The sequence below is a fragment of the Danio aesculapii genome, chromosome 13 (assembly GCF_903798145.1).
Source record: "Danio aesculapii chromosome 13, fDanAes4.1, whole genome shotgun sequence".
NCBI classification, from domain to species: Eukaryota; Metazoa; Chordata; class Actinopteri; order Cypriniformes; family Danionidae; genus Danio; species Danio aesculapii.
This window is the reverse complement of record NC_079447.1, coordinates 30853704-30879484: the sequence shown is the minus strand read 5'-3', so window position 1 is coordinate 30879484 and position 25781 is coordinate 30853704. Positions and strand designations below refer to the sequence as shown.

The 25781-nt window shown below is 36.1% G+C and overlaps 1 protein-coding gene across 27 annotated transcripts in view; it reads left to right on the top strand.

Moving 5' to 3' along the window:
- Window positions 1–398: 398 nt before the first annotated feature.
- Window positions 399–25781, top strand: part of camk2g2 (calcium/calmodulin-dependent protein kinase (CaM kinase) II gamma 2) — a 124839-nt gene continuing 99456 nt past the window's right edge. For 17 of the 27 annotated variants that reach the window (XM_056470600.1, XM_056470591.1, XM_056470597.1 and 14 more), the window contains exons 1-2: window positions 399–627; window positions 6511–6605. In XM_056470600.1, coding sequence (XP_056326575.1) covers window positions 563–627; window positions 6511–6605 — 160 coding nt within the window. In that variant the 5' untranslated portion in view covers window positions 399–562. The remainder of the gene's footprint in view (window positions 628–6510; window positions 6606–25781) is intronic. The other 10 variants (XM_056470614.1, XM_056470610.1, XM_056470607.1 and 7 more) reach the window with 1 other exon arrangement.

Genomic DNA, 25781 nt, shown 5'->3' with positions numbered 1-25781 from the left:
TTTTAAAAATTCTCTAAAAATGTAATCACTTTATCTTCTTTTAATTTTTTTCGATTTGTTATAAACGACTATACCTGCCAGTGCTTTAATATCCATCAATCTGTTCATTGCGTGTTATAAACTTTATATACACTTATAAATAAGATTTGCGAACGAGTTTGGTCGACTTAATATTGAGATCGAACAGCACTTAACGATTATTTTCACATTCACACACACCACAAAGTGGAAAAACACCGCAGCAGTGAAGAGCGCGACGTCGTCGTCCTAATCCTGTCGCGTCGCGTGCTTCGGCTTGTGTATGTCACTTCTCGACGTGGATGGAGAAAATCTCGCGTGGCTGCCTGCGTTTTCTTTCTCTCTCTCTCTCTCTCTCTCTCTCTCTCTCTCTCCACCTCCACCAACACACACCACTCACCAGCACCTCTCTCTCTCTTCCTTCTCCCCCACCTCCTCCTTTCTCTCTCTCTCTTTCCCTCTGAGTGAGCGAGAGATCTCCCTAAACCTGAGCGAGGCGCTCCCGGATACACCACAGAGAGGCGAAATCCTCGTAAAGCGCAACATGGCTACAATTGTAACCTGCACCAGGTTCACAGACGAATATCAGCTGTACGAAGAGCTCGGAAAGTAAGCGACCGCACCGCTGTATTTATCGCTCGACACATACTCTCTTCTCTCTCTGCATTGTGTCTGATCGTGTGTGTCCTGTGTCTAGTTCGCTGTGTTGACAGCAGCCTTCACGCGCAGAGGCGTCGCGCTTTTGCATGTCAAAAAGCCAGCGCAGCCCAACAAGAAAGCCCGATTGGGTCGATTTGAGCAGTTCGGTGTATTGAAAAGCCCCGGGGGTCACGGAGCTCGTTTCTTTGTTTATCTTTAGATGCGTTTCCTAACATCGTGCTCGCGCGCTACAGGGTGCTTTCGGAGCCTGCGTGTCGTCGTGATGCAAGGTGTGATACTTTATCGACAGTTTATCGACGTTCGTTAGAAAGGGAAATCCTCCACCGTGAGGAGGAGTGTTGGGATTTGAGATCTGCGTCTGTGTTTTGAATGCACACCCAAACTTTTACAGCATTCAGCAGTAGCATTGATCAGTATCGCCGATGACTGCCGCCGCCGCGTTGGCTGATAGTACGGTTTGCTGCAGACTTGTGTAACGAGAGGTACGGAAAATGCTGCTGTTTTGGTCGTCGTGTGTCGCGCCGTTATTGGGCGCTCCGTTACGTTTGTTGTCAGTGTTTGTGCAGCCGCCAAAAACATCACCGCGAAAATGAAGGAAGTGAATTAGCGTTGTCAGAATCGTGAACGAATCGTTTCGTTGAGTCGAACCGTTTAAATGAACTGGTTGAACCTGAACGTGGAACGATTGTTGAGCTGAATCTGCTTGAGAGGTTCTCGAGTCAACTGCTCATTTAAATAACTTTAATAACCTTGTAGCAGTGATGTAACTGTGAACTTGGTACATAAACAACCTTAACACCAATCAATAGACTGCCTAACGTTACATATGATTGCAAAAATGTAAATGTTTTCCAATATGCAAAAGGCCATGTTGTGGGTGTGCGGTGCTGAATTATTTTTAAACAAACTATTAGACAGAAATTATCTGTGAAAATTATTCAGATTTCCCTTCAGTATGTTTAGACATATCTATAGCATAGCATATAGCCTATATCAGTTGTTGTCGTATGTATTAGCAACCAAAACATCAGCATGTAATTGAATTATTATTTTTTTTTTACAGCATGTAATTATCTTTGTCTCACTTAGAGCAAATTGTTTTGTTGAATAAGATGATTTAAATGAACTGGTTGAACTTTTATTTAGAATGGTCATTTGTGAATTAAATTTGTTTAATAGATTCACAAAACAATAGCTAATCTTTAAAAAATCAATAACCAATTAGCAGAGAAATTGTTCATAAAATGATCATGTATTTTGGAATAGCTGTAACTGAAACAAGCGTAATAATTAAGTTGTTGTTTAAAAAAATCTATAATCTACCTTCATATGACTAAACTATTGAGATCTTTTCAATTTAAAACATAATGTGTAGTATACTGCATAATTGATAGTAAACATAGTAGTGGGTGTTGGAGGTGCTGACCTACTGAATCATATTTTAACCTGCTCTGTTAGAAACTACAGATCTGTGGAAATTGTTCAAATTTTCCATCACTGTTTTCGAATATTACAAAGGCCAGTCATTTCAGTTCCTAACTAAACATATTCATATAAACTCGTTAATTAGATGTGTACAAGTCATGATCAAATCATTTTTAGTCAGATGAGTTTATTGAATCTGTATATACCAAACCCCAGCCTGAAAAATGTGTTCATGAGTAGGCCCACACGGAATCTGTGTGCGCAGAATTCAGCATAGTTTTAGCCCATCATTGATTCTGTTTATTAACTTGTGTAAATGTGTGTAAATTTATATTGATTCAGTTTTTTAATTATTACAGTAATATTATTGACAAAATATTCATATGATTTATTTACAATACAGTTTGTAAAGTAATATTTTCTGTCTTTTAGCAGATATATGACAGACTTGCTTTGTTTACCAAATAAAGTGGATCTAATTGGATTTGCATTGTAAGCGTTAAATAAAAGTTAAAAATGTATTATTTTTTATTTAATGTATTAAGGTTTTAGTTGTAATACTCCCAAAGTAATTCTGCATAAATTCGCAGATAACACAATTCTGCGCAGAAATAGCAAAAAAAATGTCCGCAGATTCCGTCTGGCCCTATTCATGAGTTATTGACTCAAGTACCACAAAAACAGATCTAAGACAAGTCACCTTTTCTTTCATCCAAACTGACAAGCAATATTCAATTTGGATACCAGACAGTCCACACCAAATAGCAGATGTTACAAATTAAATACAAACATTGCAGTTAGAATGTTTGTCAACATTTTGCTAATGGTGCTTTAAGAAATAGCTATAACAGAAACTGTAACAAATTTTAAATAGCGTGCCGAATGTTGGGATCTATTTGAAAATGTAAGCTCCCACTAAATTAGTAATTTTATTTATTTATTTTTTTTTAATTTTCCCTCCTCAAACTTCTTGAAAAAAATTCACTTGTATATTTCCCACCTTTGAGCATTAAATATCTCACCATCGTTAGTGGTATCTTGTTGAGCAGCTGCCAAAAACATCAGCATGCCAAAAGACAGTGCATATGATAACATGGTAATTGCCTTGTTTGTAAACTGTTCAGTCTAGCTCTTGGCATGCAGGTTCTGTTGCTGAGGCTTGTAATTAATGGTTAATAAAGCTGCTGTTTTTCATTTTATCCCTAAAGTGGGTATCATGAGAAATCATATTTATCTCTGTAAACAGGAAAACAAAGTTTCTCATGCCTCTACATGTTAGACAATCAGACAAGCTGGAGGCGACTCCATGCCAGTAGTTTTTGTGACTAAAACAGTGACTAGCTTAAGCCAAAGACTATAGAATACACAAGACATGTCACTTGTATAGTTTTGAATGGGGATAACCGAAATGGTCATATGGTGAATGAAGCCCCGCCTTCTAGTACAGGAGCCAATCAGCAATCGCTAATAGACTGACGATTCTCCGTGGGAGGACCGAACGTGTAGAAATGAAACTAAAGACACAGTTGTTGTTTGGTTTTATTGGTGATTCCTAGTGTGAGATTTAATCGCAAGCTTGAAAAAAGTTTTGGAGAATTTGATGTTTCCCCATTCAAACAGAATGCCCGAGCATACTGCCTGAGAGCAGTTTCAAAGATGGCTACTGAGTGAAATGACTTTCCTTAAAGGCAATATGCTTAATCAGAGAAATTGCTAGAAATTAAAAGCACAGTGACTCTATGGTAGAGTTGCACAATATATCCAAAAATGATCACGATGATAGTATGCGATGTCCATATTGCTGAGAAATTCTATATTCATTTTATGTGCCAAACATTTGTGTGCTGCATGCATAGGTTTTTTTATTTAGATCTGACCAATGAGATACTATCTTCATGCCCACCTCTCCACTAGAGGCTGTTAGGTGAACCTAGAGCTGAAAATAAATACTAATGCTGAGAGACTAGAGAGGAAAATGACAACAACCAATAAGAATCAGAATATCTGCTGATGTTTTCAGTCATTTGTGGTGTCTAAATGTCTTCTTTAGATTTAATTACCTCAAAATATCTATTGTATAGCATGCAATATACATAAGTAATTATCATTACCGGCATTAATATAAAATAAATATCATTATATAAATAACATTTGCCAGCAACTAGCTCTTGGCAACTTTCACATCGTCCCCCACTGAAGCTAAGCATTGCTGCACCCGGTCAGTACCTGGATGGGAGACCACATGGGAAAGCTAGGTTGCTGCCGGAAGTGGTATTATTGAGACTAGCAGGGGGCGCCCAAGCTGTGGTCTGTGTGGGTCCTAAGGTATAGTGGCCCCAGTATAGTGACAGGGTCTTTCGGGTAAGATGTTAAACCGAGCCCCCGACTCTCTGTGGTCGATAAAAAACCTGTCCTTTGAAAAAAGTAGGGGTTTGACCCCGGCATCCTTGCCAAATTTGCCGACTACCCTCTGTCCATCATGGCCTCCTTACCATCCCCATACCATTATTGGCTTCATCACCACCATGGTTTCCTCTCCACCAATCAGCTGGTGTGTGATGTGCGGTCTGGTGCAATATGGCTGCCGTCAGGTTATCCAGGTGGATGTTGCACACTGGTGGCGAATGAGGAGATTCCCCCCAATGTGTAAAGCGCTTTGAGTGTCCAGAAAAGTGCTATATATATATATATATGTGTGTAAGGAATTATTAGTATTACCTTTAAATAATGAAATTATTAAATAAAAGATTTTTTTTTTGTCATTTGTTGGTAAATAGGCTTTTTTAAAAAAGATATATCTTACGAAATATAGTTATCGCAACACACAGCAACAATAACGCACATTTTCCTAGTATCGTGCATTCCTACTCTATAGCCTCCAATGGTTTAACTTCAAACTGTGTCAGTGTGAACACATGATGATGGCTAATGGTTTGAACATTTAGGATGACTCATGGAGCCCCTGCTGTTCATTGCCATACCTACACCATTCTGCTGCCAAAAGCATCTTTCCCCATTCAGAAGTAGCATGTGTGCTAAGCACTTATTTTAATGTTTAAATAAAAAACGTTTAATGAAAGTGGTTTACAAGAGTATAACTATTTTATATTTTTCAGAGAGCTGTTAAATGCCTGAAATCCTTTTCTTTTTGTTAACATTTGTGTTGCTGCTCATGATAGTTGCTTGTAAGCAAATATGTCTTTATGCTGTGTATGTGTTGAGCAGTAATCATTAACAGCATCTATAATGGTCTCAGGTTGCCATCACATGCATTATAATTTGAATGATTATTGGAGTTCAATACAATGCAAAACTTAAAATTACCAGTATGTTACAGCATGCGTCTTCAAGTGTTAGCACATTCTTTCTTGATTTTGTTCAACATTCAGATTTCAGAAGTAAATCCTGTAAAAGGGATTTAACATCGGAATTTATGCTGAAATATCATATTGTTATCATTATGATCTCATTTTTCTGCATAGAAATCTCCAACTAACGATACAACTTGAGTCAAAAGAACATTTTCATTTCCGCCCATTCCCATGAATCACTGTTTTTAGCATTTCCACACTCTCAATATGCATAACTGTCTGTGTCCACAATATGTTATAGATGTAAAATTACATTTACATTTAGTCATTTATCAGACGCTTTTATCCAAAGCGACTTACAAATGAGGACAAGGAAGCAATTTGCACTACTATAAGAGCAACAGTGAATAAGTGCTATAGACAAGTGTCAGGTGTGTAAAGTCTGAGAAGCAAAGCATTAGTAATGTTACATGTAGCAAAATACATTGCTATACATTTTTTATTTCAATTACATTGCTTACATTGCTATATACATTGCTATATATTTCAACATGTTTAAATTAGTAGATTTAGGCTTCCACTGTTTAAATTCTTTTATTTGTAGTGCTTCAGGGAATGGGGATCTCACCCTCATTAGGTCTGTTTAGTCCACACTTAATATATATTTTTAAATAATTTATATATAAGAATGACACCAACTAACAAGCATTAAAGATTACTTTGATTTTAGGCCTTGGAGGATGTAGTTCAGAATAAATAAATATATATATATATATATATATATATATATATATATATATATATATATATATATATATATATATATATATATATATATATCCTAAAATCAAAGGTTTTTATGTTTAATGCTTGTTAGTTTGTGTCATGTCACAGATTATAACTCAAATGAAGACTTCCCAAAAAAATCCCCAAATATAAATGAAATTTGTTATATTTTATTTTATTTTAAAGTGGATTATCAATTCTCCACACTTCGCTTTGTATAACATGAAGACTGACCGTTTCGTGTTTTCCTTGAGTTGAAGACCAGATCTATTCAATTGTTGATTTTGATTGTTGTCTTTCTTGTAAACAGGGGTGCCTTCTCTGTTGTTCGGCGATGTGTAAAGAAATCAACTGGCCAGGAATATGCTGCTAAGATCATCAACACAAAAAAGTTGTCAGCAAGAGGTAAGGTTTTGCTTTTGGCTTCTGGATTCGATCTTCTGCTGTGTTTTTGTAGAATTTCTAAATCGATGTGTGTCAATAATACACCATCACTCTAAAATTACCTCCGTTTTTTCTTTTTATTGTTTATGCTGCATGTTTTTCGCAGTGTTATTCATCTCTGGTTTAATCTCTTCATTCTTACGATTAAATTTCAGACTTGGAAGCACCAGTATAATTTAACAACAGCTGTCTTCTAAATTTTGATTCCAAACATTAGAATCATTACAAAACCAGCATTTTTTTCAGGTTGCCCAAACTAATGCGCATGCACACTCAAAGTAAACGAGACCACGACACCAACCTTCTTCATGACTGTTTTTGACAGACTTAATCACTTATTATATTGTCAATCAATCCGTAACTACCATAACAATCAAAAACTTCGACGTTACAAAATATCATCCTCTTAATATTGATATTGCAGGTCTTCGGAAGTAATTTCCAACTTGATGGCAAATCACATCCCAAAATGACCACGATCTCTTTGCATTCGTGGGTGTTCAAAAAGGTTCCATCATGCAATTTGAGTTTGAATGGCTGAGGTGGGAATTCATGAAGTCAGATGTGACAGAATTTACCTCGATTATTGGCTCCATTACTTGAAGCAGGGAGTTAATTTGCTAGAGCAGCCACATTGACCTAATCATACTTTTCTCTATTCAAAACTATAGGAGTGGCATGTCTTGTGGATTCTATAGGCTTTGGTCATTGAAATGCACCATAGATCTTTGTTATTTTTGTATCTACCACTAGCAGAACTAATGACAAGTTGTCAAATGACAAGACTCTCTCTTGTTTTTTTTTTTTTCTTTTTTGGACAGAAGAGATTGTACTATGAGCACATGCTAATTAAAGGTATCTCAATCTACCTAAAACACTTAACAGGAAGACCCGAGATCTAATGATATTAGTTCTTCCATTCTGCACCAAGCAGACTAATCGATATTGGTAATTTCTTCTCTGTGGACAGATCTGTTCTGTGCTCTCAAACATTACAGCTAATGCAGGGAACCTGTTGATGCTGCTACTTTCCTTCATTGGTTCTCTTTCTGAGTTGAGTCACTAATCACTGTCAGTATCATCAGTGCTAATTATGCTGTTGGTGAAGCCGGTCAGGATATATGAGCCCCAGTCACCGTTTCTGCTGCATCGCAAAACAAAAGCAGCAGATCTATTTCGGGGAACGAACACTTTGTGTACCTGTATCAGGTTGGGCTGTCTTTGGTTGAATAAATGAGATGGATTTTAATTAAATTACTCTTTTTGGATTGCTATCTAGGCATGGGCATGATTGACCATGATAACACAGTATTGAGTTTACTTTGTGTGAACATGTCACACAGACCAACATCCAATGATTGTGCAGACATCCCAAAATGGGGCTATTTTGAATGGGGATGTTTTTGATTATGCTTATAGTGTGGCTTTAGGTGGTACCTTGTGGTGTAATGGAAAAGCATATACATCTGCAAGCTTGAATCCCTACAAAAAAACTTAGTAAGAACAAATAATTTTAATCATTTACAAAGAATCTTCGATGTAAGAACTTTTAAGGGAAGGAGAGTTTCTATAGCCTGTTATATAAACGCCATCATCCATGAATCATACAGTAGCTAATTTATGAGTGCCTTAAAGTAAGTTTGTTCTTAAAGTTTACTTGCACCTGTATATATGCATGTATGAATATCTATATCTTCAATAGACTTAAGCAAATGATTTGCTTAACGAACATAATACAACATTAGCTAACATGACATTAAGAAGTTAAAACAGTATAAAAATGTGTGTAATTGTACTTATAAAAACACAAATCAACACATACGTGCATACAGTATAAAAATGGATCCTTTTTTGGATTTTAAAGTGGTCTATTATACAAAACTCACTTTCACATGGGGTTTGAACACTGATGTGTGTCTACAATGTGTGTAAACAAGCAGCCTATAAAACTCCTTTTTTATAAACCTGTAAAGGAATAGTTCACACACTTATCATGGTTATGATATTTATGACAAATTTTGTTGTCTTGGTAATGTCAAGTTGTTATGACAGACAAAAACATGACATATCACGATTATAAAGGCTTCACAACAGTCTGATGAACACCCTTTCAAGTTAAGTGTCATCCAAAATATATTTTGAAAAATGCTGGTTGCTGACACCCATTGAATTCCATAGCATTTCTTTTTCCTTCTATGGAAAGCGACGGGTCCCAGACACCAGCATTCTTCTATATATATATATATATATATATATATATATATATATATATATATATATATATATATATATATATATATATATATATATTAAACCGAAGATAGCACAAATAATGAGGTAATTATCATCCAGCATACAGTACATGACAACAGTCTGTCCAAGTTTTAAGAACAACAAATAATAACTTGACTTCTAGTTTATCATTTGATATCAGAAGTGGCTTGTATGAAAGGCAAAAGCCTTTAGATTGCGCTCATTTTACCAAAACAAAATATGATCATGCCTTGATTTTTAATTATTTGATTAGCACAGTAAGGTCTGACTTTGCTTAGACAAAAGTCTTGTCACTTAACAGAAATAATGTACAGTATAGAATATAAAGTCATGGTGCAATGGAAATGGAATTAAAATTGTGTATGACTCTCATGAGATTGGAGAACTTCATCCGTACATCTATGCAATGACTCGCATCACTTATTAATTAAGTCATTTGGAATGGCAAAGAAAGGGTTCTTGCAGAACTCCCAGAGTTCATCAAGATTCTTTGAATTCATCTTCAATGGCTCCTCCTTTGTCTTATCCCAGACATGCTCAATAATGTTCATGTCTGGTGACTGGGCTGGCCAATCCTGGAGCACCTTGACCTTTGCTTTCAGGATGTGGAGGCTGAAGTATGAGAAGGAGCGCTATCCGACTGAAGAATACATGCCCTCACCTGTGGTTTATAATGTAATAGGCAGCACAAATGTCTTCATACCACTTGATAGGCTGTTGACGTTGCCATCCACTCTGCAGATCTCTTGCACGCCCTCATACTGAATGTAACCCCAAACCATGATTTTCCTTCACCAAACTTAACTGATGAGAATCTTGGGTCCATGCAGGCTCCAATAGGTCTGCTGCAGTATTTGTGATTATTGGGTTGCAGTTCAACAGATGATTCATTTGAAAAATCTACCTTCTGCCACTTTTCCGTTTGATCAACTAGATTAGTTTTGATCAACTAGAAGTCAAGTTATTATTTGTTATTTTTGCAACTGGGGTCGACAACAAGACTTTTGTCAGGTAGTGTAGATCACTGAATTCAAGTAAAACATGTATTCATATTAAGGAAATGAGAAATAAACACTCACAGCAACCATGTAATAGTAGCCTAGTTCTGTGGGAATACCATGGACTTGGCAACTTGAGTCTATGCAGTGTGGTCGCATTTTGGAAAACCTTTTAAATTTAACCTTGATTGATGACGCGTTGGCTGTTCCAGGATGCTGGACATGTTGACACTTTTTGGACTGGATCAAACATAGTATCTGCTTGAACATATCAGTGCACACTCCTGTATCATATATACCACAAATTAGTCATGTGAAAAGAATCATGGGAGTCAATTTGCAGCATTTGCACCCTGAGGGGCACTTTTGCACACTTTGGTTTGGATCGAGCTTTCAGTAGTGTTATCACTTCAAATTGCCCTTTGGAGGCAGATTTATCCTATTTGAAAAGCAGCATGTGTAAACGTGTGTGGACATATGGACATAGCAATAGCCCAAACTGGAGAAATGATTGTGCTGTCTGTATGCTTTCAAGCTGAATAACAACACATCCTCCTCTCATTGTGTGTGTACGTCACAGTCCCCATGGATGGCCTGTAAACAACAGATTTATTTAAAAGATCCTTGGACAAAAGAAAAAAAAACAGCAGGTAATTAGATCAGCGTAGTTTGGCGACTCTCATAGGCTTCTTTTCAAGGAACCTGGCAACTGTTTTTCTTAAAACTCTTCATCACGCTGGCTGGCACTGCATTAAAAAGCAACAGTGCTATTCATCCGGTAGGGTCCACACAAGTGCCAAAGCCCCCTCCCGCGAAATCTCCCCATTCCCTTGGCTTTCATCAAAGCCTAGAGAGATCTCTCGACATGCCAGCCTGTTAACGGACACACATAAGCTATTATCATCTCTTGAGTCATCTCGCAAAGGCCAGGACTGCAATTACTCAGTCAAAAGTTGTTTAATGGTTGTAGTATATAGAGTGCGGTACAGTATGTTGAGAGTGTCACATTCTTGTGTTTGTTTAATGGCAGTGCTCCAATTGGTGTGTCAGACTTTCATTGTTATGTTCTTATTTTTCCAGTTTAAGGTTTCGTTGCGGATGTGTACTGCATTGAGTTTATTTTAAGTGGTGCTTCGGTTTCCTAGGTACACGTTTTGCATAGTTCAGATTAATCCAATGAAATGTAAAGATAAAAATATGTAAATGTAGAACACACAAACTTAAAACAAGTAATGTGACCTTTGTGGTTTCACTGAAACTTCAAGTTGATATTTGATAGTGGTATTTTGCTTGGAAATTATGAGGTTATAATTAAAATGAAATGTATAGATTAACTGATTCAGTGATTGCTTTTAGAAAATCAAGAGTTACAAAATGTACATTTTTTTTTAACTAACAACCTCTTTTCCCAAGTATTTTAATAACATACTTATTTAAAGTACATATTAATAACATACCGTACATATTAGGGCTGAACATTACATTGTTTGAGCATTGATATCGCAATATGTGTATCTCTTCAATAGTCACATTGCAGGATTGGTTATTTAATGAAGATTAAAAGATATTATTAATTATTATTTTATATTACTGCATAAAATTATTTATACAATGATGACCATGTTACGTTTGATTGTTCGATTTTTAATATTTGATTACTGTTAGACTCCTCATTAAATCCTAAATCACTGTTTATTTAACTTTTGCTCTGTTGTATTTATAAATGCTTGTCATTTTTTATACATGCCGATGCACTGCATAGAAAAACACTTCAGCACAAAAAGATCAGCCCAGTCCATCTAAATGAATGAAATCTGTCCAAGTAGAGCTTTTCAAATCATCTGGTGAAATATTATATTCATATCGCAATATATCTCGCATCAAAACAAAATATTGCGATGTCAGATAATGTTGTACATATAATGCCATATTATCTTTTGAAATATGCATTATCATTGGATGTATTGTTATTGGCTGTACAAGGCCATATAAAGTTGATACTGAAACAGTTGATTTTAAAACAAATTTACATCAATTAAATTGTAAATAATGTTAACATCAGCTGTAGAATAATAGATTTGAGTGTGTGTGTGTCTGCTGCAGATGATTCCAAGCATCAGCAGCAGAAAACTGAAAAGCGTAGCGACCAAATGAAGTGCGAACTTCAGGTATACAGAGATTAATAAAACTACTACAATAAAAACTACTACAAACGATATAACTAAAGCAATGTCCACAGTGCTGAGTGAGAGCACTTCTCTTCCTGTTAAACTGAACAGTCACATCATCGATGACAGAAATGTGCTCGAAAGGTAAAGATGCAGTGTGAGTGCAGGCTGTTGGGGGAGAGGGGAGTGGGAACAATGCCAATTCGGCATGGTTCAAGACAACTGTACCTAGTGTGAGTACGCCCTTAATTTGTTTTTGAACTTTGTAGTTTGTGAGGCTGCACGATTCTGGCAAAAATGTGAATCACGATTTTTTTTTGCTTAAAATCAAGATCGCGATTTTCTCACGATTTTGTAAATGTAAAATAAAGGATATTATGATTAGCCTATTATTATTGTCAATTCTCAAACATATTTTACAACAACAATATTAATATTAGACCTATGTGTAGGTCTACTGTTGCTTAAAATGCAAACTTTTGTATAGTCATTATGGTGGACTTGAACAGACTTCTAATATGTCCTGTTTGTTAATTCACAGTAAAACGATGACATCAGAATATAACTATTCATAATTATAAAGATGATTTATTGTGGTTAAGATATATGCTTATCATCTGTCATTGACAACATTATTATACCATTTGTTTTAACTGGTAAATTGAGACATTTGTCATTATCAGATTCCCTCTTGCATAATATTCAACATTATATATAGGCTAGGGTTGTTATACTGACACAGTAAACATTTATTTTCATGCACAACACTGTGTTCGCTATGAAAGAAAAAAACATATAAAATTCTTATCATAATCATAAATGTAAAATGCGTTATGATCGTTTAAATGATGTGCACAGGTATCACTTTCAGTTCCGAGAGCTGCTCATGGCTGCTGTCACTGTGAGAAAAAACACATACATGCAAATCAAACCTCCTGCACGGCCCTCAAACGATCGCTCTGTGCAACAAACGGAACGTTATTTACAACTTTATTACCTGTTATTCACAGCCTATGCGGGTTCTGTTTACTAAAGTTGGCGTGCACCCGCGTGTTGTCGGTAGTAAGCAAACAGCTCACGGTCAGCTGACGTGTGATTTCTCGACTGTGAATACATCATTACATGAAGACAGAAATGATATTTTGGGTGAATTATACTTTATAAATACAGCATGTGACACTTTAAATGCCATTTGAAGGTGTCAGTGTTGCTGTGAAGACTTGTGCGGCTGCCTTGCTTCTCTCCTGACCTTGAAAATATAATTGGCTGAATCGTAGAAAAGCTGAATTAAGATCGTGTGTATGGTCGAATGGAGATAGTGATCTTTTTTTAATTAATCGTGCAGCCCTAGGGTTGGGCCGATAGACGATGCCATCGTTCATCGCCGATTGCGGATAGACAACATGATGCTGAGCCAACATCGCCGATCCTCCGCCCAGCCCCATCGCAAACCCGCTCGCAAAAAATACACACTTAGGCCACGTTTAAACTAATAGGTCTTTAAAATGACATTTTAGAACGAAAATTATCCACATCCACATTGTGTTTTGCCTAGCATTTCTGAACAGCCCTCTGTACACTGAAAACGCACATCACGTGACCACACACACGCAGACACAGCCACACACAGTCATGCGCTCCTCTGAGCTCCAAAGAGCAGTGCACGTCGGACAGATTTTCAAGGATGTCCCGCTGGATTGCGTCTCACTATAGTTGTTAAACGTAATATTTAATTTATCTTGTCTCTATCTAACGACTCTTCGGTCTTTTTAATTTATCAGGTACCGTGTTACAGCGTCAGTACACTGCTTCAATCTTTCAAGATATACTGTTGGTTGTGCACCTTTTTTACCGACCAAGTTTGTCGACACCATTATAACGACACAGATCGCTCTGCCTATTTATGCCAGAGTCCTGGGGGAAAAAGTGATTAACAGGTGGTAATCTGTGTGTAACTTAGCTTTATTTATTTTATGATTTGTTTATGGGTAAAACAAAGACCATGCAGGTGAGGTAGTTGAAACGGTACGCTACAAATAAGTAATTCACCTCCGCCTATGACGATGATACCATCGTCCATCGCGATGTTTCACATTAGATATCGTACGATGCCAAATTGGTCAACATCGCCCAACCCTAGTGTCAGCAAGAAACTGGGTGGACTGTTTCACAGTAAAATAGCAGGAGGAGACCACTATAGAGAGAACGTGAACATCAACAAACTACTGCAAAGCAATAAATGCCTGTGTTTGCGTTCAGGACAATTTTAATGCTCATAAATTCTAGAGAGAAATAGTGGAGAATGCAAATCACCGGTTTTTATCTTAAATTTATTATTTTCTGGCATTTTTTTTTCATTATACTTCATAATTAAGTTAAAGTAATTGTTTATACAAATTTAAGTGGATTGAACATAAAACAATTAAGTTGTCCCAAAAAACCTCAAGTAATATGTTGTTTCAACTCATTTTAAATAGGTACTTTTAACAAGCAGCAAAAATCTTTTTTAAGTCTATATCCCCCTCAGTACCCCTGTTGGAAACCTTTATGATAATATATTCTTATACAGTCTCCTGACCATCTGTGGTTTGGCTGAACTTGTGTGTGATGGTGGTCAGTGGTTCAATTCAGGGCAGCGTGGAGCCTGTGGCTGAAGCGTCGGCATCACGAGCATGCAGTGGTGATGTCAGGAGCCGCGTGAAACACTGCTGAATAATTGAGGCGCAGAGCCTGCTGTAGCTCTAAATGGAAAAAGAGGCTAGGACCTTCAGCACTTTCTGCCTGTGCACATCCCTCCCGCTTGTTCTGACCTCCCTCAGATCAGCTGCAGCATCGCAGCCTTGCCGTATTATCAGGGCCCTGGAAAGCTTCCTCGCTGCTCGCTGGAGGGCGACTGGCAGAGGCCTGATAAACGCAACAGCACTGCTGTGGTGAATCTTTAATGGAACAAACTGTGAATTTTTAATGAACACCAGCCAAATTGTGTGTGTGTGTGTGCATGTGCGTGCGTGTGCACCAAAGGGAAAAGAGTGGATGTTTATTGGGACATATTTAAAGGAAAGACACCACTGTGTGCATGTTTGTAATGTTTGTGTAAGTTCCAGTGAGGGCCAGAGGTGTAAAAGGTATGGAGAGGTGACTGTGTGCTTGTTGCTAGTGTTAGTACATCTGTTGGGTTTGTGTATGATTCCATAGGAGGCTCTTTGGATCATTCTCATCAATCAAATTTTGCAATAAATGGGTATGAACAAAGTAATAAGGCATTTGTAATAATAAATAAGGATAAAACAGTTTGTAATGAAAACCTGTGCATGCATATCATTATGTAGTTCTGTATAGCACTTTCACACGTGATAATGTTCAGACACACTGTATAGCCTTCCTTGATGCTATCGGCTGTCATTATGTGGCTTTCTGGAATGCTTGATTTTGATTGGTCAATCATAACTTTCCAAGGTTTGTTATTTCCAGTTAACCAGCTGAATAAACTTACAATCCACATATCCTTACAATCCAATATAATAAACCACACTTGGTGTTCTGGGTTATTGGCAATGATTAGATGCCTGTTGGATTAACTTTACCCAAAACTCCTGTCCTGTTTTTAAAAAAGGAGTCCCACATACATAGGAAATATGATAAACTGTGTTAAGCTGAGAACATAAGGAAACATTTTTATCATTGTTGTTTTATCATCTTTTTAGGAAATATTGTGGCTAATCAAACACTGGCATGCGTATTAATATTCCATGTTATGCCATTCACAATTTTTTTTTCCTCTACAGATTTCCATTCTATTGGAACCTTTAGGAAAATTATTTGTATATATATAAATAAATAAATAAATAAATATATATATATATATATATATATATATATATATATATATATATATATATATATATATATATATATATATATATATATATATATATATATATATATTATAATGGTGTCGACAAACTTGGTCGGTAAAAAGGTGCACAACCAACAGTATATCTTGAAAGATTGAAGCAGTGTACTGACGCTGTAACACGGTACCTGATAAATTAAAAAGACCGAAGAGTCGTTAGATAGAGACAAGATAAATTAAATATTACGTTTAACAACTATAGTGAGACGCAATCCAGCGGGACATCCTTGAAAATCTGTCCGACGTGCACTGCTCTTTGGAGCTCAGAGGAGCGCATGACTGTGTGTGGCTGTGTCTGCGTGTGTGTGGTCACGTGATGTGCGTTTTCAGTGTACAGAGGGCTGTTCAGAAATGCTATGTAAAACACAATGTGGATGTGGATAATTTTTGTTCTAAAATGTCATTTTAAAGACCTATTAGTTTAAACGTGGCCTAAGTGTGTATTTTTTGCGAGCGGGTTTGCGATGGGGCTGGGCGGAGGATCGGCGATGTTGGCTCAACATCATGTTGTCTATCGGCCATCGGCGATTAACGATGGCATCGTCTATCGGCCCAACCCTAGGGCTGCACGATTAATTAAAAAAAGATCACTATCTCAATTCGACCATACACACGATCTTAATTCAGCTTTTCTACGATTCAGCCAATTATATTTTCAAGGTCAGGAGAGAAGCAAGGCAGCCGCACAAGTCTTCACAGCAACACTGACACCTTCAAATGGCATTTAAAGTGTCACATGCTGTATTTATAAAGTATAATTCACCCAAAATATCATTTCTGTCTTCATGTAATGATGTATTCACAGTCGAGAAATCACACGTCAGCTGACCGCGAGCTGTTTGCTTACTACCGACAACACGCGGGTGCATATCTGCACGTTTTAATTAGACCATGGATGCTCCGACTGATTGGCCAAAGATTGGTATCGGCCGATAATCACATTTCATGACTCGATCGGTACTCTTATGTACTCTTACTTATCTAATCTTATGGACTGAAAGCAGGTGTTTGCTTGAGTTTACAAGCAGAGGAAGACGCACAAGTGCTCCCTTATTTTAGCATAAGCTGAAGTAAAATGAATAAATGAATTGTTTACTGTAAAGCTTTATCTAGCCATGACATTTTCACACCTTAATGGTTATAAGAGACCTGCTTAAGGTATTATATGCAGCATCCTTAATTTATTTTCTTAGGAAAGGCGAGATCTTCCCTTAAGGTTCATACTTAAAGGGAAAATGTACTTAATGCATTATATAGCTTGAAGCATCAGAATTGGGAATCTGTTTCGGCTAATCATCATGACAAGGAATCTGTACTCTGTATCGCTGCATTTCTACTAGTAGCTAGTAAGCTAGTAAATTATCAAAGCTCAGATTAATGTTTTTTGTCTAACTGTTTTAGTGGCAAATAGTTGTGTTATAAGCTGTATAACGTACACCCAACTGGTTGTTTTCACAAATTCAAGCCTCTCAGTCTTATACTGTACAACAGCTCATGTTGGCTAATATTTGGCCTTTTTTGATCTTTGGTACTGGTAAATAATGAAAAGTCTCCAGTGTCCACTTAGCACTGCATAAACTACTGTTCATAAGTTTCTTATGCTCAAAGTCTCTATTTATTTGATCTAAACATAGTAAAACAGTACATTTAATAGTACATTTTAGAATGTTAATTGTTCTTTATTGTTAAATATCTTAAAAATAAAGTTTTGCTATCAGAAATAATCTGTGTTTTATTTATTTTTTGACTGGTGCTTAACATTATAGTTTTAATAGTGTTAAAATGTTGAAAACAATAGTGCTATAAAATATTTAGGGCTGGGAGATCTTGATGCAATCTTGATCATTATTTTCCATATTGAACGATAATGATATGTATTTTGATAAGTTGTTGATGCTTCAAGATTTAAAAGAGTAACTCAACAGTGATTGGAGCCACAAAAATTAGAGGGTCCACTAAATGACACACATTTTCTGCTGTGTGATTGGCTTTTAAATCAATATAGAGTTAAAAAGTCCTGAGCTTATCATTGTTATTGACAGACTTTATCGCGATTCCATATAATATTGTTTATCAGCCCAGCCTTTCTAATATTTATGTGAAAAAAGTTATGTATCCCTTCTTTTCCAATACCAATATCAGCCATCAAACAGCCCATTATTCTCAACCCCAAATTTTCACAAGTAGTCTCTGATTTTGGACTGTATTTTTGAACTGAGTATAACATTTAAGAGGAGAAGCTCTAAATGTTCTCTGGTGAAGAGCAAGTTTACATACTACATACATAATCAATGTCTCAGCGTACTGTCCTTGATGCCCATCTGGTTCCTGATTACCACGACATTCAATAAGATTCACCTCTCCTGTCACACTCTGCTCAGATGCCTTGAGGTCTACTTCAATGGTGTCACCGTATTCCTGTAACCTTATATGAACTCATAGCTAATGTTTAATTACAGTTGCTTCCGAAGGGGTATTTGAAAGGAAAGCTGCCTTCATTTGTTTCACTAGATCGGACGGCTAGTCATTGCTCTTATTTGCTCAGTATAACTTGCAACCTTGATTAAACAGGATTTCCCATCAACAGCGTTGCTCAGTTCATCAGTATCATTAGTCACAATGAATGTTTGCTGGCCTTGACCAATTGTAGACCGATTCTAAAGAATGCTGTTAGATCCATGGAGGCTGATAATGTTAAAGCTGACACACTTTGTGGTTGAAATTCAGCTTTAGCTTGTAACATACCGAAGGGAGTGGGGGGCAGTTGGTTTTTAGAAGATTTTAATTTCAGAGTGAACATTACAGCTTTAATTGAGAGCAGCTTTGCACGATGTTGGACAAATCTGATATTGCGATATTTTGTTTTTCTGCGATATACAGTTGAAGTCAGAATTCTTAGCCCCCCTTTGATTTTCTTTTTTTTTTTTTTTTTTTTTTTTTTACTTTTTTAATTATATCCTAAATGATGTTTAACAGAGCAAGGAAATTTTCACAGTATGTCTGATAATGTTTTTTCTTCTGAAGAAAGTCTTATTTGTTTTCTTTCAGCCAGAATAAAAGCAGTTTTTAATTTTTTAAAACACATTTTAAGGTTAAAATTAAAATCCCTTTTAAGCAATATTGTCTTTCAATAGCCTTTAAATGTCACTTTAAGCTGTATAGAAGTGTCTTGAAAAATATCTAATATAATATTATGTACTGTCATCATGGCAAAGATAAAATAAATCAGTTATTAGAAATGCGTTCTTAAAACTATAATGTTTAGATGTGTGTTGAAAAAATCTCTCCGTTAAAAAGAAATTGGGGAAAAAAATAAACCGGTGGGCTAATAATTCTGACTTTAAGTGTATATACTGTACTGTACGATATACTGTACTGTATCTATACAATTCCAGCAAATGATTGAATAGCACTATTTGGAAAACGTTTTAAGGTTCAATACTCATGCTTCAATAAACTCCTAATTTTCTCCTTATTAAGGTAGTTTAGGTATTGGGTAAAATTAGGTATGTAGAATAAAATCGTACTGAAAACGTGCTTTATAAGTACTAAAAAGCAGCCAAAATCTCAATAACATAGCAACTAGTGGTGTAACGGATCACAAATCTCACGGTTCGGATCACTTTTTTTTTTTGGTCCCGGATCTGACCATTTTTCAGATTAGCCAAAAAGAGGAGAAAACAAATGTCATTTGCTTTCCATTTATTACCAAAACATAATAAAAATAAAATGAAGAAATTATCAGCTGAATAAAAATAAATTGTCAAATATTCAGCACTGTGAAAAAAAAATTCAATGTTACTACTGTTGCTGATAATACTCAATGTACAAATCTAACATTTATATTTTGTACAATCCATATTTATTTTTACTCTACTTTTCAATAAACGATTCAGTTATTCACTCATTAAACTTCCTGTTTTGTTGCTAGATGTGTCATTTTTGAAGAATTATTCAGTGGCATATTTTTGATGGCTCGTTGTCGCCACCTATTGGTTAAATGATGTAATTGCTGCCTACAACTTTCGTTTTTTAACGTCGTTAAATGCATATGACAGTGATTTTAATATTTACCATAAACATTAGAGGTTTTATCTAAACTATAAACTGTTATCCCAGCACTTCAGTGTTATTTGGCTGTTTGTAACTTGATAACTAACTCCAAAAAACTAAAGACTGTATCTCTTTCTTGATTTTGTGCTTTTCAAACACATTTTTGAATGCAGCGATTCGAAGGATTAATAAGCATATGCAAATCACCATCATTTATAATTTGTTGCGTGGGTGTTGAGAACCCAATCATTTAATGATTAATCATGCAGCTTACACTGAATGCATTAATGCTAAACTAGTGACAGAAAACACCTTTAATAACCCACAAATCAATAACCATCATCTTCTAAGAAACCGCCACATCCACAACTTCTTCCATCATCCTTTTATTTTACAGGAAAGCCTAAATGCTTTCATACATGTGATCTGAAGGACGCGAGAGGCGATCTCTCTGCAATCATTACAAATTTAGGATTAATCTACAAATAAAAAAGTATTAATCCGCAGGTCACGTTTGTTCCGAATTGTAGGTTGTGATCCATTACACCCCTACTAACAACTAAGTAATAGTGAGAATTGGTCCTTAAAGTGTTAACAGTGTATTAATTTGGGTTGATTGGGATGCAGTGAATCATGCAATTTGTGTAATAAACAAATTACAAGCATAGATAAACAGAACAAAGCACAGATAAAAGTGAAATAAACTCAGCATTGCAGATCTTTGTGATGTGACTATTGCGGCTGCGTACGTTGCAATATCGATGCTGAAACAATACATTGTGCAGCCCTAATTGAGAGTATGATGTCAAATTGAATGTGTTGTTAAGGGATTCTTGTCAGTACAATTGAGGCAAGATTTAGGTGTGTGCACTTTTGTTCTTGGTGAATTTCATGTTTGTTTGTTCAGATTGGAGAAGAGCAAAACTGAGCAGGGTTGTGGAAATGTTTGGTTTGATATTTTGAAAAACTGAATTGGATTGAAATTGGATCCAACAGCATGGCAAATCATTTCACTGTAACATTCTTGTGGCTTCTCTTATATTTCTTTGCAGCTGAGCACATGTGGAAGCCATCATTTTCCTACTCTGAAGTTTGATGTCTTTCTCCAAGGAAAGAAAAAGCTATTTTCCTCAAAAGCAAAAGACTTTAGCTTAACTTTGCCATTTAATAAGTTGTGAAATAAAATACTCCAAACTTAAAACTCTCAACTATTTTCTTCTGACATAATCCCAGCAGTATTTTATTATATTTTCATATTGACTCTTGATATTCATAAAATTTCCACGACTATATTTGCAACAAAAATAGCTTGACTAGATGCTCTTCTAACTCTCTGGTCTCTAAAAGTTAAGTGTGTGTTTACAGTATATATGATGGATTAAACCACCAAAAGTAACAAAGCACTTATATCGCACAATTCAAATCAACATAAAAGTCGACCTTCCTCTTTACACTTTACACCTCAGGCTCTGTTCATTCCAAACCAATTTACTCTGTATTTTGTAAGGGCATAATGTATTCTGTGATATGTATATGACTGGAGCTTGTGGCACACTGTACAAACATTGACACAGATGAACACCATTATTCAGGTGGCTGACTCATTGTTTGCAAGGCCCTAAATAATTGATCCATATTTTAGGCTAGAGTCACCATTGCCAAGCTGTGTTGAGAGAGAACTGAGGAATTATGAAGATAGACCAAAACCTTTGGGTTTTGAGTGAGAATATCAGAAATTGATAAAGCATTTATCTTTTCCTGTTATGGACAGTTTTTTTTTATTATTCTACAAATCACATCTTTAAAAAAGAGCGAGGAATAGTTATGAATTGGGGAAGTTTGAAACATTTGTATTTGATGGTATAATTGTGTTTAAATCTCATGTTGGCCTCAGTATTAAATGAATATGTGATTGTTTTTTAATATAACAATTAGGGTTGCACGGTTTACCGGTACTTCGACAGCACCGCAATACCATGGCTCCAAAATACTGGCAGTGCCTCTGTAGTTTGTAAACGGTAGTATCGTCATTAATGGTTTTAAAATAGTTAATGTTGCATGTGGAAATGTCACTAAATTGCTTACACATTTGTGCTTTCAAATAATCAATAGACCATCAGTAGACCATTTATTTTATTTCAATTTGAACAGTCTGCATTAAGCCTGCAAAACTGTGTAGAATCAGTCATGACAGATCATATGGTGTGATCAATGATTTATTTATTAATCTATTTCAATAACAACAAAACAGTCACAGTATATACAAATAAAACAGAGAATAGAATGCCTGTACAAATAACAAATAAGGGAATTATAAATTAAATCTAAGTATTATAGTGTTTCTGACGATTTGCATTATTTTGTAGATTTGAGTTCAGAATTAATGCATTATCGTGATACTACTTGGTATCATGATACTTTAGCTGGTGTAGTATCATGGCCTAAATTTATGGTATCATGACAAGCCTACTAACAACTAATGTTGCTGTTGAACTGAAACGTAAGGCTGCACAATATATGGTTTCAGCATTGATATCGCAATGTGCGCATCCGCAAGAGTCACATCGCAAAGATATACGATGTTGAATCTTAATTATAATTGACCAGGAACAACAGAATTGTATTAAATCACTGTATTTGTATGGAATTTATATGATTTATGCAAAAAAAGTTTAGAAACTTAATTAGAAACTTTGTCTTGTTTCTAGTCCAAATATCTACCTTTCAAAGCAAAAACAAGATAGTTTTACTTACCCCACTGGCAGAGAGTGTTGCTTGTTTTAAGGAACTCTTAATTTTGACTTGTTTCTTCTGGCTGTGAAAACTAAACAATATCTTTACTTGTTCTAAGAATGTTTGGATATTTGGACTAGAAATGAGACAACACAAAGTAACAAAAGCATTTTGTTCATTGGGATTTCATTGTATTCAATTTCTGTACCTGAATAGTTTTGCACTCCCAAAAAACTGACAAATTGAAAAATTCAGTCTTGTGAAACTGTATGCATATCGCAATATTTATCGCAGAAAAACTAAATATAGCAATATCAGATTTTTAATATCATGCAGCCCTACTGAGAAGACACATTTGAAGACCTAAAATGCTGTTTAAGATCATGATGCAGTCCTAAAATACTAATTAATTGTTATTTTTAATCTTTATACAATGTTAGTATCCTCCAATCTACAAGATTTTACAGATTTTGAAAGACACAAAAATCATTGAAAATAAAAGATTTACCATTAGGGCCGAGGCACACCAAGTCGGCACTAGCATCAACAAAACCCCACTGTGTTGTTGCCTCGCGTTGAATCACAACTAGACCAAAAAACCTGCATGTGAAGACACCGGACGGACAAAAGCTGACTTAAACAGGTCTTAATTTTTCTTTGTTCATGTATTGCTACCCAATCTGGCCATTAACACCCACACAATCACCAACAGTCCCAATCTCAATAAAGCTTTAAAAGTTTTATTTAAAAAGGTCATTTTTAACTCTTTACCATAATGGTTTAATTATTTTCCTTACAATAGCATTTGTTTAAAAGTGCTTCATGTATTTACTGCTGAGGACTCCGACCTGGACAGATTGTTGTGCATAAATTTAGTTTATTATAGTTCTTTAAACATTTGTTCATTTTTTTCTTTAACATTTATTTCAAAGCAATGGTCTCAAACTCAATTCCTGGAGGGCCTGCATAACTTAGCTCCAACCAGCTTCAACTCACACCTGCTTAATAGTCCATAGTAGTATTGAACACTTTGATTAGTTGGATCAGCTGTTTGATTAGAGTTGGAGCAAAACTGTGCAGAGCTGCGGCCTTCCAGGAGTCCAGTTTGAGACCTATGTCCTAAAGGAAGTTTATGTTGGAAAAAGGTGTATTGATATAAGTAGAGCTTGCTTGTTTTTACAGAATATTTAAACTATTTTGCTAAGGCGACGTCACTGTGGTGCAGTGGGTAGCATGATCGCCTCACAGCAAGAAGGTCGCTGGTTCGAGCTCCGGCTGGGTCAGTTGGCATTTCTGTGTGGAGTTTGCATGTTCTCCCTGTGTTCGCAAGGGTTTCCTAAGGGATGCTCTGGTTTTCTCCATGCACAGTCCAAAGACATGTGGTATAGGCAATTGAATAAGCTAAATTGGCCGAAGTGTATGAGTGTGAAAGAGTGTGTATGGGTGTTTCCCAGTACTGGGTTGTAGCTGGAAGGGCATCTGCTACATAAAAACATATGTTAGATAAGTTGGTGGTTCGTTCCGCTGTGGTGACCCCTGATAAATAAAGGCACTAAGCCAAAAAGAAAATGAATGAATGAATTTTGATATGAAATCTCAAATATTTAAATGTTGTATTATAAAATTATTATTGTATTACTAAATGTTTTACATTATAATTGTTTTTGATAGGGCAAATAAAAATATTAACCATCTTTTTTTTGGCCTCATTTCAAAAATTCCTTTGCATTTAGCCCTTTATAAGTCTAAAATTTAATTCATAATGGTCTTAAAAAGTTTTAAATGTACCTTTAATTTTCTTTAATTTAAAGAAACCCTGCACTGACACTTAATTCTACATGCTGAATCGGGCCAACAAGCTTCGACATTAACCTGACAAGTGGTGCAGGGTGGAACATACCAAACCAACTAACCAGACCGATAAAGTCCAGTAGCTGACTTTTGACTTGGTGTGTCCTGGCTCTTAGATGCATATATACAGTATTGATTTACATATATTTACATACACATCAGAATAAGCATTTGCATTATCACACTGAAATAATCTTTCTATAATTTTTCAAATCTAATAAAATTGACAATGGCAGTTTGATTGGATGGTGAAATCAGTAGTTAACACTAACCCTAGCAAAACTGAGAGGGAAATGTGTTATCAAGGCCATCTTTTATTCCCTCGCTCTGTCATGCAGTGGTCATATAGGGATTTGTCCTACCTGCTTTGTTTTAACTGCTGGGAATCTGCAGGCGTCTAAAGCACGTAACAGGATAATCCCTGACGGATCGAGGGGGAGACGCAGTGACACCCTGGATCAGCAGATGGTCTGGTGTGGGACAGACGCGCGGCTTAAGCTCACACTCACACACAAGCACGTCAGTGTACAAACCCGGACGTCCTCCACTTTACAATGAGTAGCCGCGCTTATCCTTTCTTCCTAGAAAGAGTTGAGCTGAAGGGCTGAACGTTTGCATATTTTGTAAACATTGTTTCCGTTAGCCAGTGTTTGTTTAGAGTGTTTTGGGTGTTAAACTTAATGAAGAAATAACTGCTGTGAGCTTTTTATATGCGATTGCTGTGGCATTGAGGTTTTCATATGCTTTTGAGTGCTGTCTTATTGCGAATTGGCTTGATTCCTTATACTATCCTACGCTGAATGTTTGCCTTTATCATGTCTATAAACTTGCTCAAAGCACACATACACACCCTTCCTAAAAAAACACATTTTTATCTTGTAGATGAGAGGGTTTTTTTATCTTCTCTGTGGGTGGATGAATGGCAGAGCGTGTGCTGCTGGTGACAATGGTGCTGGTGGTTGGACTGCTCTCATTCCATGCCTCTTCACAAAAGTGTGCAATTGAACTTTGTAATCAGTCAAAGAAAAGAGTTTTTGAACTGAAACCACTTGTATGAGGGTTTGGGATGTAAAAGAGCAGTCGTAGTTGATGTAGTGCGCTTGTCTGAATTAATTATTCTCTGATGTTCTAGTCATCATGGGATTAA